At 42.8% G+C, this 20,472-nt stretch overlaps 1 protein-coding gene across 1 annotated transcript in view; it reads right to left on the bottom strand.

Annotated features, from left to right (window-relative positions):
* The window catches only part of LOC126458382 (GPI transamidase component PIG-T), a 124,644-nt gene that overhangs the window by 88,353 nt on the left and 15,819 nt on the right, over positions 1-20,472 (bottom strand). The window contains exons 2-3 of the mRNA XM_050095364.1: positions 17,366-17,543; positions 7,689-7,923 (exon numbers count right to left, since the gene is read on the bottom strand). Coding sequence (XP_049951321.1) covers positions 7,689-7,923; positions 17,366-17,543 — 413 coding nt within the window. The remainder of the gene's footprint in view (positions 1-7,688; positions 7,924-17,365; positions 17,544-20,472) is intronic.

Here is a 20,472-nt window from a genome sequence, read left to right as displayed (position 1 = left end):
ATAACAAGAGAAAAAATAAGGTTAGAAATCACATCGAAATGTTTCCAAGGTACACATCGCATTTTAATAGAATGCAAAATCTGTTCACTCAATTGCTGGAATGTATAATTTGTACTGTGAAGGTCTTAAAAATACAGATGAAGTCCCAGTGAATCCACAGACATCACACTACACCTTGAGAAAGCTGAAGCTGCATATAGTGCTCTGAAAAGTGACTCAAATGAGTCAAAACTGAACGTTTTGTGCATGGACTTACAACAGGCACTGCCAACACCATATATTTTGACAGAAACAGTTTTTTATAAGAGACAACTTTGGACATATGATTTCCGTATTCACCACTGTAGTAATGAGAAGGCAGTGATGTGTGTATGGACCGAGAATGTTGCTTCTAGAGGGGCCGATGATGAAGTAGTTAGCTGCACTTTAAAGGCTTTAGATATGGTGCAGAAATATCATCATTTATTCTGGTTTGTGTGTTGGACAAAATAAAAACTATATTATCCTAGGTCTGTGGTTGAACCTCTTAGATAAAAAATGTTTTGGTGGTGTTGAGCACAAATTTCTCCTCCCTGGTCACATGTTTGCGCCATGTGACAGGGATTTTGGAGTTATTGAGAAGCTGAAAAGAAAGAGACAGGCTGTGGACACTCCAGCAAAATGGGTTGAGATTACATGAAAGGGCAATCAAAAGAACCCATTCATTGTGGCTGAAATGAAAGACATCTTCATGCCACGAAAAGTATTGTCAAACGTAAAGTTACTGTTGACAAAAAGCCTGCAGACATCAGAAATGCAATGGTGTTTAGATTAGTGAGTGGTGAACATTCTGTATATATCGGATATTCAAATAATCAAACTGAGAAACCTGTACAAGTTAGTTTACAGAAGTGTCATGGACGATTTGCGAAGTTTGCAGACTGCCAGTTAGTTCCTAAGTATCCAAATGGACGTCAAATTAAGGCAACAATGTTCAAGGACCTTCAAAGCTTACTGCAATTTGTGCCTCCAATATATTCAAATTTTTATCAGTCATTGATAAGTGATGGTAGTGACGATTCAATGGAACAGGAAAACATTGATGAGGAGTTTGACTATTGATGGTGTGTTATGTAATGTGTCTACACGTCAAGCATTTCATTTTCTGTACTTTAAATTGTAATAAAGTGGCCTAATATTTAACAGAATTTGCGAAACACCATCTACTTAATGTAACAACTGTTGGTATCACAGCACGAGTTCATATTACTATAAAAAATCATATTTCCTTAATTCCCATTTCCTGACACAACATACTTTGGTGGCATGTCCCCTTTTCCACTGGGCCCCTCATATAATATTTTCAAGGCTATATTGAGTACCCTGTGGAGTCTGCATTCCAAATTATATTTTGGAAATGCAGATCAATGCAAATAAGGATATTTGTATCAACATCTAAATTAAAAATATTTAGTTGCATGTAAATATGATGTGGCGGCAATACTATGAAAAGCATAGATTGCTACTCGCCATATAGCGGAGATGTTGAGTCACAGATAGGCATATAACAAAAAGACAGTCAAGCAAGTCTGCTGTCGGCCAAAAAGGCCCTCTTATGAATTAGACAATGTACACATACACATGCAGATGCAACTCACACACGACCACTGTTTCTGGCTGCTGAAGCCAGAAGAGAGACAGTAGTCTCGCTCGCGCGCACGCGCGCGTACATGTGCGTGTGAGTGAGTGAAGGCCTTTTTGGCTGAAAGCTTACTTGCTTGACAATCTTTTTATTATGTCTCTCTGCGACTCATCATCTCCGTTACATGGTCAGTAGCAATCTATCCTTTTCATAATATTGTCATTATTCCAACCTGGATTTTCCATTATTTGATATGATAGGGGGGTTGAAATTAATACATTTACAAAAATTCACAGTTCAATTCTTAGTCCATCCTTGAATTATTTCTTTATTACAATGAAAATTCACTTACAAAAGCTAGAGAATTACAAGGAGACAGAATGGCTGGTCAGTATTTACTATCAGGTGGCAAAATTGCCAGTACCACTGATAAACACGTCCATTCATTTTTGTTTCCCCTCGTCCTCACTACAGGTGGATGATTTGCAACTTCAGTACGATAGTTTTTCTATTGTTATATCTGCCTATTGGCAGTACTTAGAATTTTGCCTCATAACAATAAGTACTAGAATGTTTTTCCTTTCACTTTTTTTTTACCTCTGCCAAAGATAAGTATGTATGAAAAATGCTAAATGTTATCTTGATTTAGAGTTCAAGTTCAACTGTAGGTCCTCTTATAACTGTCTGCATAAGTTATTTCAAAGGTCAGAGGGAGGCAAGGCTCTCATCACTTATAAAAGTACCATGTCTGATTTTATTTTATTTACTCATCCAAGGATTTTCTCATTTTGTCATCATATTACATTGGAAATCAATAACTTAGAATTTAGATACGTACAGACTGTATAAGTAGGTTTCTTTGAGGATAGAACAGGTGGTCAGTCATGCCCTTCATGAAGGAACCATCCTGGCATTTGCCTGGAATGATTCATATAACAACAGAAAACTTAAATCGGGATATCTGGACACAGAAAACTCCATCCTCTCAAATATGAGGTCAGTGTCTTAACAACTGCCCTACCTGATTTGATTAGTCCCTATTGTACAACGTTCTTTTACACACAGTTTGCACCACATAGCTTAATAATATAAAACAGTTTTGCACTACAGCACTGAACACACTAAAGACACCTGCTGGTGACCTCTGGACCACGAACATGCTGCTACGTCCCTTGCACTCCTCCAGTATGTTCAGAAAACTAACTACGAGGGCAGTTCAATAAGTAATGCAACACATTTTTTTTCTCGGCCAATTTTGGTTGAAAAAACCGGAAATTTCTTGTGGAATATTTTCAAACATTCCTGCTTCGTCTCGTATAGTTTCATTGACTTCCGACAGGTGGCAGCGCTGTACGGAGCTGTTAAAATGGCGTCTGTAACGGATGTGCATTGCAAACAACGGGCAGTGATCGAGTTTCTTTTGGCGGAAAACCAGGGCATCTCAGATATTCATAGGCGCTTGCAGAATGTCTACGGTGATCTGGCAGTGGACAAAAGCACGGTGAGTCGTTGGGCAAAGCGTGTGTCTTCATCGCCGCAAGGTCAAGCAAGACTGTCTGATCTCCCGCGTGCGGGCCGGCCGTGCACAGCTGTGACTCCTGCAATGGCGGAGCGTGCGAACACACTCGTTCGAGATGATCGACGGTTCACCATCAAACAACTCAGTGCTCAACTTGACATCTCTGTTGGTAGTGCTGTCACAATTGTTCACCAGTTGGGATATTCAAAGGTTTGTTCCCGCTGGGTCCCTCGTTGTCTAACCGAACACCATAAAGAGCAAAGGAGAACCATCTGTGCGGAATTGCTTGCTCGTCATGTGGCTGAGGGTGAAAATTTCTTGTCAAAGATTGTTAGGCGATGAAACATGGGTTCATCACTTCGAACCTGAAACAAAACGGCAATCAATGGAGTGGCGCCACACCCAATCCCCTACCAAGAAACGTTTAAAGCCGTACCCTCAGCCGGTAAAGTCATGGTTACAGTCTTCTGGAACGCTGAAGGGGTTATTCTGTTCGATGTCCTTCCCCATGGTCAAACGATCAACTCTGAAGTGTATTGTGCTACTCTTCAGAAATTGAAGAAACGACTTCATCGTGTTCGTAGGCACAAAAATCTGAATGAACTTCTCCTTCTTCATGACAACGCAAGACCTCACACAAGTCTTCGCACCCGAGAGGAGCTCACAAAACTTCAGTGGACTGTTCTTCCTCATGCACCCTACAGCCCCGATCTCGCACCGTCGGATTTCCATATGTTTGGCCCAATGAAGGACGCAATCCGTGGGAGGCACTACGCGGATGATGAAGAAGTTATTGATGCAGTACGACGTTGGCTCCGACATCGACCAGTGGAATGGTACCGTGCAGGCAAACAGGCCCTCATTTCAAGGTGGCGTAAGGCCGTAGAATTGAATGGAGATTACGTTGAAAAATAGTGTTGTGTAGCTAAAAGACTGGGGAATAACCTGGTGTATTTCAATGCTGAATAAAACAACCCCTGTTTCAGAAAAAAAAATGTGTTGCATTACTTATTGAACTGCCCTCGTACATGCCCATAAACATTCAACTATGCCCCTGCAAATCTTCATGTCCTCCCCTCAGTCTGCCTGAAAAACAGACTGCATCCAACAACCTCCTCTGCCCCCCGCCTCCCTTTGATGAGCAAGATGTTGAGCTAGGGAGAATGTCATTACTACCATGCACTGCAGAATTTGACACAATTTCCCTGTAACAGCATTACAACGTGATCATGCACTGTAATGTGACAGAGTCCCGTTGTTAGTGCCTTTCTTTATTAACTACTACTCTGAGCCCTCTAAGTAATCTTTAACTGAGTAGTAAACATTACATTTAGTTGCATTTTAAACAGATATATTTTAGTAATCTTTTTCATCTCCTTGGGGAATTTATTATACAATTTTATTCCCCAATAGCAAGTGTTGTTTTCAGTTTTTTATTCATTTTTCCTCAGTTCTTCTCCCGTAATTACGTAGAAAGTGGTTAGTGAAACACCTAGTAACTTTTTTTCCTGATCTGTGCAACAGACTGATAGATGTACTCACTTGGTGCAGGAAGGAAGCCCAGTTTTTTTTTTTTTTTTTTTTTTTTTTTTTTTTTTTTTTTTTTAAAAAATATGACCAGGTTAGATTGCTACTCACTACAGAGGGGGCGGGCATTGATAATCAACGCCTCCTTTATATCACAAGTAGCAATCTATTTTCCATATTTTTGTTAGTCCATCTTGGATTATTCATTGTTCAGTTTTTGAATAGTTACTTACAAAGAGTCTGATTAATGCTCCTAGGTATTATACTCATGGCTCTTTTCCACAGTTTAAAAACCGTGTAAATATTTTGTGCCTTCAACTCCCAGAAAAGAATTGAGTGTACATTGGAATAGTATGTCACCCAAAGACACTGGCTCTTCCAAATTGAAGATCTCTTTTGCTTATCGCCTAACTTGGTTGATGGTTCATTGTGCACAATCCCAGTTGACAGTTGCCTATCTAACAGCTTGCAGGAACAACAAAAATTTGATTCTCAACATTTCATATATTTACTAACCAAATTTAAAAATTTTAAATGCTCCCGTTATCCACTCATTAAGAAGTATAATCTTATGCTAAAGGCTTAACATAGTATGAAAAGGATTACAGTTGAACTATGTGTATGCCATGAGGAAGCTTAACTGACCACGAGCAAATACCCACACTATATTCATCCAGTACTTGAGAATGAGAGCACTTATCAGCTTCCAAGAAACTATATATATAATTTCAAAACTTTTAAAAAATGTTTCTTACCGAGGGCTCCCCCTCCCCCAAAACACACAAAACGATGAAAGGAAGAAAGTTAATTGTTTACTACTTTTCGCTGTTCATGCAGTGAAACTGATGCCAGGTATAACACTTTAGTTTATTAGTACTTAACTACTAACTCTGTTACAATACACTTTGCAGACACTATTCATATGTATTATACTGTTTGACAAATAGGTCAGGGGATTTGTTGTCATAAATATTGAGATGTGTGAAAAACTAATTTTCGTTTAAAACAGAGTGCAAATTATCAAGGTTATACTGAACTAGTGTTTGATAATGAAAGTACTTTGTGACTTCCAACAAACTTTAAACATAATTTCAAACCTTATTCTCACTTAATCAAACCATGGAAAGTCCAGGTTGGAATGCCAACAATATTATGAAAAGGATAGATTGCTATTCATCATAAAGATAACATGTTGAGTTACTGACAGGCACAACAAAAAGAATGCTACACATTGAGCTTTCAGCCAAAGCCTCTGTCAGAAAGGAGAACACGCATACATTCACACAAGCAAGCACACACCTCTCTCTCTCTCTCTCTCTCTCTCTCACACACACACACACACACACACACACACACACACACACACACAAAAATCGCTACCTCCGGCTCTCGCTTATATGCTTAATGTCAAAAATTTGATATATTAACTAATTTGTAAAGTTTGAAGCTCTTTTATATGTGGAAGTTCAATTCTTTAAAGAATCTGGGATTTACTGGTAGAATCCTAAGAACATAACAAGCTGATCATATTTCTTTATTAGTATCTTCGTTTGTTTGTTCCATGTTAAATGACCATTAATATCCAGCCCCAAAAATTTTTGTGTTTGTTACATAATCTCTAGATTTGTCATCTTTGTTTTATGCAACAGTTGTTTTCCATCTTTGTGCTGAAGTGCATATTTTCCAGGTACAAGTGGAACCACTTGTTTTACTTGGTGCTTTTAGCTTGTTTAGTAGTATTTTTATGGTTAACAGTTTCACAAGCCTTGGACAAACCTAAGAATCTACCTGTAACACAGTCAACTTTGTCAAGAGCTTCGAGTACCACTTTTGTGAACTCTGTAATGTCCAACATGGTACTTCTTGCACTTCAAAAACCAAACAGTATGTCATTAAAAAGGTTGCTTACTAAAGCTCTGCAGTTTTCAAACCTATCTTGGAGTTGATGATATGTTTATTTATTAATTCATGATGAAGAATGGGAAGATTACAAAAAGTATGATTAAAAAGAGTTTACACTGTTTCCTTGTTTCATACACAACAGAAGCAGGTAATAGTCATATCAACACTACTGTGGGTTGGATATGACATGTGGACACTTATCATCATGACAACAAGAAACTTGTGTGGTTGAAAGTGCAGAAGCTTCAGACAATTATGATCACGAAATAGAGGAACTACATAATCAAGTTATAATTCCCAAGGAAATGTAAGTGTGCCATCAATAACTGCAGGCTTGCATGGATTGGCCAAACCAACAGCATAAGTAGTAAGACTTCCTCTACGATGAGTTCAGTATTATCAAAAGACCTTATAATGTATTTCTAAAATACAGCCATGTCTTGTTCAAAAAGGACCATTAAGAACACAAACATAATTTAAAATACTTTGGACACTCTGCTAGAAGCTAACATCTTCTGGCATTTAATTACATCTGCTTTACTTGATTTGTTCAAATACGATTACAGTAAACACTATTACAGGGCAGAAACTCCAACAAATTCATTCACTTCCTTGACCTATAATCAAGTGTACTATATGTGGATACTTGTTTTAGGCACCGATTGGTCTCACAACTTCCCAATTGCTTCTACAGAGATGACGATACCCTCAAGAGACTGCAGGAGAGAAACATGTATTCGAAAATGAGTGGTAGCTGAAGACGACAACACAGTATCACAGGAAATGACTCACTACTGATAATTAGTAACATACGCCCAAATACGTCAGAACAAACTGTCACATAACTAAATAAAAAATCAAGGAAACTACCCAAAGATCACATGTGGACTGACATATTACTTATTTAACAGTTAACCAGTTAAGTATCAGCCACAATCAAGTTCCAAATTTTTCACTGAGTTTACATAAATCTCTGTGTCTGCTATTCTAGATCATACAAAAATCAGTCAGTGAAATGAATGTAAAAATGGTTTTCATTGTGTACACTGAAATATGCATTATAAATCCCTTCTGAATACGATTACTGTGTGATAAATTAAATTTAAAATCAATCTGTACCTTTGATTCACAAGGAAGTAGTTTTTTCCACGGTGTCAGATTTTCAGTGCATACAATTTCCCTTGGTAGGGCAGCATATCGGAGCAGGCTAGAATTCAACTGTTTATCAAGTGTCACACCAGATGGCCTGAGGCTGTATTCAGGCTGTAGACTGTTGGACTTGTCAATAAAATTCAAGGATGCACAAAGCAGACCAGAGAGAGCACCCGTCAGTTCCTTCCACAGCTTATCAATGCTGAAATGCAAAATATGACAAAGTAGTAATCAAAATTACTCGAAATGCTCCTTATTTCCTTACTTTCTTTTATAATGTTATAAACTACATTCCAAAAACTAGATGAGAAGTAGCATATGACTTTCAATTAATACAGAAAGAGTAAACTTGTCCAAATTCACAACACATAATTAAACTTTTCTCCTCAACTTCTCTTTGGTGTTCCAGCTTTTACTGCAATCTCTCTGACAGGAAACTTTTAGGAAGCACCGCATTGTTTACTTTATGGATACCACTTGCCGACATGAAAATTCAGATGTTATTTAACAGTGGCACCACTGACAAAACAGAATACGAATTAAATGCACATTTGACCATTTAAATAATGGGAGTGAGAAAGGTAACAACTCCCTGCACAGTTAATTACTAATATTAATCAAGGATATATCCATAAAATAAGATAATTATACTATTAAGTAAGCCCTTATGACTAAGAAGCCCTTTAAATTGGTTGGTTGGTTGGTTGATTCACGGTAGGGGACCAAACAGCAAGGTCATTGGTCCCATCAGATTAGGGAAGGACGGGGAAAGGTTAGGGAAATCACAGAAAACCTAAATCAGGATAGTTGGATGCAGGTTTGAACCGTCATCCTCCCGAATGCAAGTCCAGTGTGCTAATCACAGCACCACTTCACTCAGTCACCCTTTAATTAAAATTCTTAATTACTCTTTACTTGATTTACCAGCAAGAACTAATGAAATTTTGGACTATTACTAGCATTATGTTTAGTAATTCAAATTGTAACCGGATTATTTTTGGCAATACATTACATATCAAATATTACCATAACATTTAGAAGTACAGTTCACATCTGTTGAGATGCAAATAACGGCTAAATTATCCAAACATTACATGCAAATGGAGCTTCTATTTTTTTTTTTACCTGTATTTATTTAGATGTAGGACACAGAATTTATTATGGTTCATATACAAAGCAAGTCACTAACTGTTGCCACCTAGAATACCTCCGAAAGTACGATAGTAGCTGAAAAGTTTGTGGGACAAAAGTTGAATGGGAAAATGGGGGCCATAATATGATGTTGGTTTCTTGTTGCTAGGTGGGGTTTTATCAGAGATATAGTCAACTTTGTTTTTTTAAATTGGGTGCTATAGTTTGGTACTTATTTTCTGATAGCGGCTATCAAGATGAATCCAATGATGTGTAACAATAAGATCTTTGAAGGTCAACGAAGGTCAAAATGGTGGCATGAATGTCCATTTACAGAAGGTGTTTGAAGTGACGACCATTGGTATCAATACAGCGCTGCAATCTTCTTACATGGATTGAGCGGTATTCCTCATCACTTTGGCACTTATCGAAGTACATGCTCTGACAATTTTCTCTCGTATATCATGCAAATAATAAATATTCGCCGAATACAGCGTATCCATCTAACATGCCATTAACATGTAAACACCATTCGATGGTTTTACAATACAACACTAATAGGAACAGTAAGACTAGTAATGTCGAATCAAGTGAATGTGAATGATGCATTGTTTCGAAGAATAAGTCGATATGCTTCTCATTTATGGAGAATGACAATGAAATTCGGTGAGAGCTAGAGACTTATATGCTGAAAGACATCTTGAATGTACTCACTCTAAATGTTGTACATTTAAATATGTGTATGACAAACTGAGAACAACTGGATCTTTAACACATCTGAAACATATCTGGCAAAGGAAAGTTGCCAATGAGGAAACAGGAATCGATACTCTTGCCACTGTGGTTCGAGATCCTTGTGTTAGTTCACGTCAAATCGCAACGGAATCTGGCATGAGCCAGAGTAGTGTTGTTCGTGTTCTGCATCGCCATAAATATCATTTGTACCGTAACAGTCTGCACCAAGAATTAACCGGTATGGATTGTATGTGTCATATTGAATTCTGCCGATGGGCTCAACTTCAGATTCAGAGGGATGACACATTTACTAATTTGATTTTATTTACTGACGAGCCTACATTCACAAACCATGGAAATGTCAATTCTCATAACATGCTTTATTGGGCAACTTAAAATCCCTATTGTGTGCAGCAAGTTGCACACCAAAAACCATGGTTGGTGAATGTATGGTGTGGTATTCTGGAGGACAGAATTATAGACCCCTCATCGAAGGAAATCTTAATGGTAGGAAGTACACCACACTCCTGCAAGAAACAATAGGTCCGTTATTGGAAGAAATACCTTTAGGAACAAGGAACAGAATGTGGTATCAACATGATGGGTGTCTGGCACATTTTTTGCTGATGGCTAGAAATGAGTTGCAGAGACAATTCCCAAATTGTTGGATTGGACACGGAGGAGATGTGTCATGGCTGGCTCATTCACCAGACTTGACGCGCAGCACTGCATTCATAGCAATGGGTATCACTTCGGACACCTTCTGTCGATGAATGTTCATGCCACCTTTGTGACCTTCACTGCCCTTCAAAGACCTTCAAAGACCTTACTGTTACACATCATTGGATTTGTCTCAATGTCCACTATCAGAAAATAGGAATAAAACTATAGCATCCCATTTAAAAAACAAAGTTGACCTTCATATCTCTGACGTGATCCAATCTAGCAACAAAAAACGAAAGTCATATTATGGCCCCCGTTGTCCCAAGCAACTTTTGTCCCACAAACTTTTCAGCTACTATCATACTTCGGAGCTATTCTTGGTGGCAACAGACAGCAAAGAAAGAGTGAGGAAGAGTTAAAATGGAGGTTGGGTGGAGGCCTGGGAGAAAAAGGCCAGATGTTCACTCTTAGACTGTGGGATAAAAACCCTCCTCACAAATAAAGCATAAAATTGTAATAGCAGTTGAGGCATTGTCTCCCAACACCACTGGCAGTGCGGTGGGAAGGTGAAAAGTCTGCTACAGAACAGCTAAAAGTTGGCAGTCCAATAAGATGTGGACGACTGTCAAGTGGGAACCACAGCGACACTGAGGCGGGGCCTTGCAATGGAGGAGGTGACCATGAGCCAGTCAAGTATGGCAGATGCAGAGCTGGCAAAGGACAATGGAGTCCCTTTGAGTGGTCACATGGATGACCACATTCACACTACATAGTTTATTTGGTGTACTGAGGGTGCGCCATTCAGTATCCCAGATCCCAAAAACTTTGCCGTGTAGGACCAATCGGAGATCAGTTCCCGGGAGTCCGATCTCCAGAGTTGGTTTATCGGTAGCTTGTTTGTCCAGTCCGTCAGTAAGTATTGTGCGGGATCCCAACACGTCCTGGGGTCCAAATGAAAGACACTGAACTTCCACTGTTTCTGAGGACATAAAGAGACTCCCGGATAGTCATTACCAAGGGATGGCAAGGGAAGCACTGGTTGAGAGCTTGTAGGCTACTTAAGGAGTCACTACAAATGACGAACTCACCTGCGCAGGAGCAGATATGCTCAAGAGTGCAAGAGATGGCCACCAACTCTGCAGCGAATACACTGCAGCCATCTGGCAAAGAGCGCTGTTTAGTATGGCCAGCGTGAGCGTAAGTGAAGCCAGCGTGACCTTCGACCACTGAGCCATAAGTATAGACTATTTATGAGCCCTGGAACTCATCAAGAATAGAGAAAAAGTGACGGTGGAGGGCCTCAGGTGGAACTGAGCCTTTTGGATCTTGTGATAGGTCCAGATGAAGCTGTGGCCAAGGCATGGACCATGGAGACATACGTGAGTTGACCCACAGGAAAGGTGGTAGAGGAAAAGTGTTGAGTGCAGTAAGAATTGACCAGACACAGACTGCAATTGGAATCCCCAACCTGAGCTGCCATTGTGGGAGATGGATTGCAGTGTGAGGGAAAAGGAGACGGTAATTTGGATGGTGAGGTGAACTATGAATGTGGGCAGTATAATTCACATGCAGTTACTGTCACCTAGTATCCAATTGAGGAATGCCAGCTTCTAAGAGGAGGCTGTTCACTGAGGTGGTTCAGAAAGTCCCGTCACAAGCCAAACTCCACAATGGTGTATAGGGTCAAGCAGCCGCAATGCTGAGGGCAATGCTGAACCATACACCAAGATCCCTTAGCCAAGACGGGACTGCACAAGGGCTTTGTACAGCTGCAGCAGTGTAGGGCAATTAGCATCCCAGGTGGTGTGGCTCAGGTATCCAATCATATTAAGATGCTGCCAGCACTTTTCCTTTTGCTGATGAAGATGAGGAAACCAAGTTAAACAGGTGTCGAAGACCAGTCCCAAAAAGCAGTAAGTCTCCCTACATTAAGTAGTTGCTCATCGAGGTCAAGTTCTGGATAGGGGTGGACAGTATGACAATGATACAAGTGCATGACGCAAGTCTGGGTGGCTGAAAACTGAAAGCCATGAGTGTGGTCCCACGACTGTGCCTTTCATATGGCTCCTTGCAGTCAATGTTCAGCCACATCAATAGAAAAGGAGCAGAAGGATATAAAAAAAATTGTCAGCTTATAGGATGGGAGATACTGAGGACCCCAATGATAGTGGGAGGCCATTAACGGCAATTAAAAGAGTGGGAACCTCAGGGCAGTGCTCTGCGTAACACCATCTCTTGGATATAGGGCAAACCGTGGGAAGTACGACTCGAAGTCTGTAGGTGTGGAGCAACAATAAGTTCCGTATCAAAATCAGAAGTGGGCCTGGAGGCCCCACTCATGCACAGTAGCATGACTGCGGTGTAGCCAAGTGGTATCGAAGTCTTTCGTCATGTCGAAAAAGACAGCAATAAGGTGTTGTCGCCGGGAGAAGACCGATCGGATGGCAGACTCCAAGTGGATCAAGTTGTTGGTGGTTGGCTGCTTGGTTTAAAAGCGGGGGGGGGGGGAAGGGACCAAACTGCTTGGTCATCAGTCCCTTGTTCCGAATAAAACAATGCCACACAAGGGAGAATGAAACAAACGAGACGTGCAACACAAAACGGAAAGAAAGGAAAAACCACAAGAACGAAGGAAAGTAACAATCACTAAAAGGAGCAAAAGAGGACAACAAACAACAAAGAAACAGGAGAAACAGTTAGAAGAGAGTAAAACAAGAAAGCAGATTACAGTGGCTGGCCGACGACGAGAATAAAAAGGAGAAGCCAACACCTCTGCAACACATTAAAACCACCACCCTAAAAGCTCTAGGGCAGACGACGCAGAGGGACAAAGGACAGGCACAAAAACTTAGATGACATGATAAAACCCACCCTCACAAATAAAACATAAAACTAAAGCTGCTGTTGAGGCATTGTTGCCCCCACACCTAAGGTAGGGTGTTGGGTAAGTTAAAAGACCACTGCAGAGTGACTAAACATGGGCAGTCCAGCAAGATATGGACGACCATCATTTGTGAGCCACAGTGACACTGAGGTGGGTCCTCACGATGGAGAAGGTAACCTTGCATTAGCCACATATGGCCAATACGGAGCCGGCAGAGGACAACTGATTTCCTGCGAGAGGCACGCATGTTAAGACATACACACATTCGTAATCTCCTTAATGACACACAGTTCGTTGTTCGTACTGTTATGCCATTCTGTCTCCCAAAGTTGAAAAACACCGTGGCATAAGACAGAACACAGGTCAGGTTCAGAGAAGCCGATCTCCATAAGCAGTTTACGTGTAACCTGTTTGGCCAGCCTGTCGGCAAGTTCATTGCCTGGGATTCCGACATGACATGGGGTCCAGACAAAGACCACTGAACGACTAGACCATTCCACGGCATAGATGGACTCCTGGATGGTCACTACCAAAGGATTACAAGAGTAGCACTGGTCGATAGCTTGTAGGCTACTCAAGGAGTCAGTACACAGAAGAAACTACTCCCCATGGCATGAATGGATGTGCTCAAGAGCACGAGATATGGCCACCAGCTCTGCAGTGAAAACACTGCAGCCATCAGGCAAGGAATGCTGTTCCATATGTCCTCCATGGACATATGCAAAGGCGATGTGACCATCAGCCATCGAGCAGTCGGTGTAAACTGCTTCATGGCCTCGGTACATGTCAAGAATCGACAAGAAGTGGCAGCAGAGAGCGCGGCATTAACTGAGTCCTTAGGGCCATGTAATAGGTCCAGGCGAAGCCATGGCCTGGTTGTACACCATGGAGATGTACGTGAATGGACCCCAAAATTAGGTAGTAAAGGCAAGGACTCCAGTTTGGATAGAAGGGATCGGACATGAACTGCAATTGTAAGCCCTGACCTGGGCCACTGATGTGGGAGATGAACCGGCGTGGGTGGGAGAAGGAGACGGTAATTCGGATGCGCAGGGGAACTACGAACGTGTGCAATGTAACTGGCCAGCAGTTGTGCATGCTTAACTTTCAATGGAGGGACCCCAGCCTCCACCAGGATGTTGGTCGCTGGACTTGTCCTAAAAGCTCCCGTCGCTAGTCCAATGCCACAGTGGTGTGCTGGGTTGAGTAAACGCAACGGTGAAGGTGCCGACGAACCAGACACCACACTCCCATAGTCAAGGTGGGATTGAACAAGGGCTCTGTAGAGCTGCAGCAGTGTAGAGTGATTTGCACCCCAGTTAGTGTTGCTCAGGCACCGGAGGGCATTGAGGTGCTGCCAGCACTTCCGCTTAAGCTGTCAAAGGTGAGGAAGCCAAGTCAATCGGGCATCGAAAACTAGTACTAAGAATCGATATGTCTCCACTACAGTGAGTGGATCGCCATTAACGTAAAATTCTGGTTCCAGATGAATGCTCAGCAAAGTGCTCGGCAATCATGTTTGCGTCGCTAGAAAACACGCCATCGATGGTAACGCCACGGACACCTGTTGGGGTCTGGTACCCAAAAACACATCTGATCTTCATCCAGACTTGGGAAGGTGACGTATGGCACCCAATGGTCGAGACACACCTCTCCCAACACTCCTGTTTCCGCCTTTTGATAAGCTGGTGAATGCGGACTCGGAACCTTTTAAAGGCTATTAGGTGCTCTAGGGAAGGGTGCCCCTTATGTCGCTGTAGAGCTTGCCAATGATCTTTAATTGCCTCAGCAACTTCTGGCAACCACCAAGGTACCGACTTTTGCTAGGGGCACTCCAAAGAACGAGGGAGTGCATTTTCCACTGGAGATATGATTGTTGTAGTTACCTGCTCAACCACAACATTGATGGCACCATGCAGGGGAGATTCAACGGTGACAGCAGAGGTGAAGGCTTCCCAGTCTGCCTTGTTTAAGCCCTTCTTGGTAAGCGTCCGTGAGCATGACGCCAAGTGCATGACAGGAAGGTGGGGATGTGGTCACTGCCACACAAGTTGTAATGTGCTCTCCAGTGGATATATGGGAGAAGTCCTGGGCTGCAAAGTGATAAATCAATGGCAGAGTAACTACCATGAGCCACATTGAAATGTGTGACGGCCCCAGTATTTAAGAGGCTGAGGCCGAACTGAGACAGTAAAGATTCGACATCTCTGCCTTGGCCAGTAAGCATGGTGCCGCCCCACAAGGAGTTATGAACGTTAAAATCTCCCAAAAGTAGGAAAGGTTCAGGGAGTTGAGTAATCAGTGTAGTCAATGTTTTCAGGTGTACTGCAAAGTCTGGAGGAAGATATATGTTGCAGACAGCTATTTCCTGCGTCATATGTATCCTGACAACCACAACTTCAAGAGGGGTTTGAAGGGGCACAGGCTCACTACATACCAAGTTCAGGAAATAGATGCAAACTCCACCTGACTCTCTATTATATTCACTACGGTTCTTGTTAATAACCCCTGTAATCGAGAAGAGCAGGGGTCCACAATGCCGGGAACCAGATTTCCTGGAGGGCAATGCAGAAAGCAGGTGTAAAGCTTAACAATTGCTGCAGCTCAACCAGGTGGTGAAAAAACTGCCTCATTTCCACGGGAGAATAATGTGATCGTGTGGCTGGGAAGGCATGGAACATTCAGTGAGGCAGTTTACGCCTCAGGGTCACCTGCCGCATCCAACTTATTTCCTGAACAGTCTATATCCATTGTGTCTGAGGGTCCAGCAAGATCTAGGTCCTCAGTGATGCCACAATCTCCACCCCATCCTCAGATGCAGAACTTGTAGACAGTGGTGGTGTGGGAGCCACCAGAATTCCCTTTGGTCTTGGAGGTCTTCTTTTTGGGTTTCTCTCACTGCTCCTTCGGTTTCACTGGCTTGCAGGGCTTTTGTGATTCAGTCTCCAGGACTGAGGATAATTGTGAAGCCCTACGACCAGCTGCTTGTGGGTGTCATCTTTACCACTAGCAGAAACCTGGGAAGGGACTGATCCAAGGGACCCCTTCCTGGCGAGAGGAGCTGAAGAAGAATTACACTTCTCTGGCTGAGAAGTGGGGACTGGTGCTCCCGAGGTAGGTGGTGCGGGAGCAACAGGGAGGGAAGTGCCCCCCACCATCAAGGGTGCAAGTGTAGTCTTCTGGCTCGGAAAGCCAACTGGAATTCGTGGAACTGGTGGGGCTAAAACTGCTATCATAGCAGTGGCATAAGAGGAAGTCAAAGCCACAGGATGGAGGCACTCACATTTCCTCTTAGCCTCAGTGTAGGTCAGTTGATCCAGGGTCTTATATGCCATGATTTTCCTTTCTTGCTGTAAAATCCTGCAGTCTGGTGAGCAAGGTGAATGGTGTCCTCCACAGTTGGCACAGATGGGTGGCAGGACATATGGAGTATTTGGATGCGAAGGACGTCCACAATCTCGACATGTGACGCTGGAAATACAGCGGGATGACATATGGCCGAACCTCGGCACTTAGAGCACCGCATCGGGGGAGGGATATATGGCTTGACATCACAGAGGTAGACCATCACCTTGACCTTCTCGAGCAATGGGTCACCCTCGAAGGCCAAGATGAAGGCATCGGTGGCAACCTGATTATCCCTCAGACCCCTATGGACACGCCAGACAAAATGAACACAGCTCGTCGTCAGACTGCAAAAGAAGGTCCCTGTGGTTGGTTGGTAGTGAGCGAGTGAGTGAGTGAGTGAGTGAGTGAGTGAGTGAGTGAGAGAGTGAACGGGGGAAGGAAGGAAGTATAGGTTTAATGTCCAGTCCACAGCAAGGTCATTAAAGACTGAGCACAAGCTCAGATTCGGAAAGGACAGGAAATCAATAGTGCCCTCTGAAAGGAAACCCCCCCCCCCAAACATTATTCTTAAGCGATTTAGAGAAATGATGGAAAACCCAAGTATGGATGGCCAGATGGGGATTTGAATTAACATTCTCCCAAATACTAATCCAATGTCTCACTGTTTTTAACATCAGCTGACTGAATGCAAAGAAGGAAATATTCAGATGGTTTATGTCTTTGATTTCATTTAAAGTTAAAATCAATCCTTTTGCTACTCTAAGACAGCAGGAGTGTGGTTTCCTTGGAGATCAGCCATAGCTATTGACTCTACTACTGAACATTAATCTATTACAGATGCTTTACAAAGCATAATTAATAAACAATGGCCAGTATTACTTACTCCTTGTTGGTCGGCTTAAACCATGCCCAAACTTCAGCCCCTGGTGCTGCATCACGCACAGGATATCCCCAAAGTTGGTGCCGCCACAGGCCTCCTGTGAGACTCACGTGTAATTCTTGTACATCAAACTGGGCAACAATCTCACCCAGTGGACGTGGAAAGAGGTGACTGTGTTTGACTAAAAAAATTAAAAAAATTTCTCCTTTAGGACATATGTGTTATAAACTTATATTACTGGAACTAATAGTAATTTGAAGAAAGTATGTGGATCATAGTCACAACTTTTTATACCCTTCATACCATTAAAATTTCAAAGCTATACCATACACCATTATCATATTACATGAAATCAAATTTGGAAAAAAAAATCGATTGAGATAATTTGTTGTTTTTGCTAATGGATTGTATAAATGCTTTTGCAAGAACTCAAACTGAGTAAGAAGCAAGGCTATCACACAGAACCAAATGGATGAATCTGTTTCATGATTATAACCAGAATGTACACTACTGGCCATTAAAATTGCTACACCACGAAGATGATGCGTTAAAGACACGAAATTTAACCGACAGGAAGAAGATGCTGTGATATGCAAATAATTAGCTTTTCAGAGCATACACACAAGAGTGGCGCCGGTGGCAACACCTACAACGTGCTGACACAAGGAAAGTTTCCAACCGATTTCTCATAGACAAACAGCAGTTGACCGGCGTTGCCTGGTGAAACGTTGTTGTGATGCCTCGTGTAAGGAGGAGAAATGCGTACCATCATGTTGCCAACTTTGATAAAGGTCGAATTGTAGCCTATCGCGATTGCGGTTTATGTTATCGCGACATTGCTGCTCTCGTTGGTCGAGATCCAATGACTGTTAGCAGAATTTGGAATCGGTGGGTTCAGGATGGTAATACGGAACCCTGTGCTGGATCACAACAGCCTCGAATCACTAGCAGTCGAGATGACAGGCATCTTATCTGCATGGCTGTAACGAATCGTGCAGCCACGTCTCGATCCCTAAGTTTGCAAGACAACAACCATCCACACGAACAGTTCGACAACGTTTGCAGCAGCAAGGACTATCAGCTCGGAGACCATGGCTGCGGTTACCCTTGCGCTGCATCACAGACAGGAGTGCCTGTGATGGTGTACTCAACGACGAACCTGGGTGCATGAATGGCAAAACGTCATTTTTTCAGATGAATACAGGTTCTGTTTACAGCAACATGATGGTCGCATCCGTGTTTGGCGACATCGCGGTGAACCAACATTGGGAGCGTATATTCGTCATCGCCATACTGACGTATCACCCGGCGTGATGGTATGGGGTGCCATTGGTTACACATCTCTCTCACCTCTTGTTCGCATTGATGGCACTTTGAACAGTGGACGTTACATTTCAGATGTGTTATGACCCGTGGCTCTACCCTTCATTCGATCCCTGCGAAACCCTACATTTCAGCATGATAATGCACGACCACATGTTGCATGTCCTGTACAGGCCTTTCTGGATACAGAAAATGTTCGACTGCTACCTTGGCCAGCACATTCTCCAGATCCTTCACCAACTGTAAACGCCAGGGCAATGGTGGCTGAGCAACTGGCTCGTCACAACACACCAGTCGCTACTCTTGATGAACTGTGGAATCGTGTTGAAGCTGCATGGGCAGCTGTACCTGTATATGCCATTCAAGCTCTGTTTGACTCAATGCCCAGGCGTATCAAAGCCGTTATTATGGTCAGAGGTGGTTCTCCTGGGTACTGATTTCTCAGGATCTATGCACCCAAATTGCGTGAAAATGTAATCACATGTCAGTTCTAGTATAACATATTTGTCCAATGAATACCCATTTATCATCTGCATTTCTTCTTGGTGTGGCAATTTTAATGGCCAGTAGTGTAGTTTCACCACCGTTAGTTTCTCAGGTTGAAATACAATCAGCAATTACAAAAACACTTACAGCTCTCTGAACTGTCAAAATAATCAATTATGCAAAATGTAAGGACAAAAATCACTGCTACTCCCCATAAAGATGACATGTTGAGTTGCAGACAGGCACAAAGAAAAGACTGTTACACACTTAGCTTTTGAACAAAGCCTTCTTCAGGACAGGAAACACACACACACACACACACACACACACACACACACACACACACGACCGCCATCTCCGGCAGCTCAAGACAGAACACAACTGTCCGGAGAAGCAAAAGCAGTAATCTTAAGGTGGAGGGGAAGGGACAGCAGGGTACAGGTGGGGAGAGAGAAGAGAGCTGTCTGGTGGCACGTGTACAGTGTCTAGATGGCAGCATGAAAAGACTGCCTCAAGCACTGTGTTGCCAACGGTGGGGAAGAAAGAGGGAGAGGGGGGGGGGGGGGGGGGGGGGGGACCGAGGATGGAAAAGTTGATGAGCAGGGAAGAGGAAATTCGGGCAAGTGTGTTGCCAGAGGGTGGCATACAATGGATAGTGAGGAGGTGACAGAATAGTAGGGACATAAACTATCGGGTGGAGGGTCAGGGGATAGTAGTTTACCGTAGGTTGAGGTGGGGATAATCTTGGGAGCGGAGAATCTGTTCTAAGAATAACTCCCATCCGCACAGTTCAGAAAAGCTGGTGACATAGAGGAGAATCAAGATGGCTCAGCTAGTGAAGCAGAAATCTAGCATGTTATGTTCAGTTGCATGCTGTGCCACAGGGTGGTTTACTTCGCTCTTGGGCAAAGTTTGGCAGTGGCCACTAATGCTGGTGGACAGCTGGTTGGTTGTCATACCAAAATAAAAAACTGTGTAATGTTTACAGCAGAGCTGGTATATGATATGGCTGTTTTCACAAGTGGTCCTGCCTCTGATGGGGTAGGGTAAGCCAGTGGCAGGACTGGAATAGAAAATGCTGAGGGAGTGGATTGGGCAGGTCTTGCACCTGGATCTTCTACAAGTGCTTAGAACTAGGATTTGGGGTGGCATTGGGATGGGCTAGGATGATGTGGAGATTCGGTGGGTGGCGGAACACCACTTTAGGAGGGTGGGAAGGATCTTCGGTAGATCATTCCTCATTTCAGGGCGCGATGATAGGTAAACAATGGCCGCAAGCAGGATGTGGTTCAGTTGTTCCA

Source organism: Schistocerca serialis, chromosome 2, assembly GCF_023864345.2.
Source record: "Schistocerca serialis cubense isolate TAMUIC-IGC-003099 chromosome 2, iqSchSeri2.2, whole genome shotgun sequence".
Lineage (NCBI taxonomy): Eukaryota > Metazoa > Arthropoda > Insecta > Orthoptera > Acrididae > Schistocerca > Schistocerca serialis.
The sequence above is the reverse complement of the archived record's forward strand: the minus strand, read 5'-3'. Positions and strand labels throughout refer to the sequence as shown.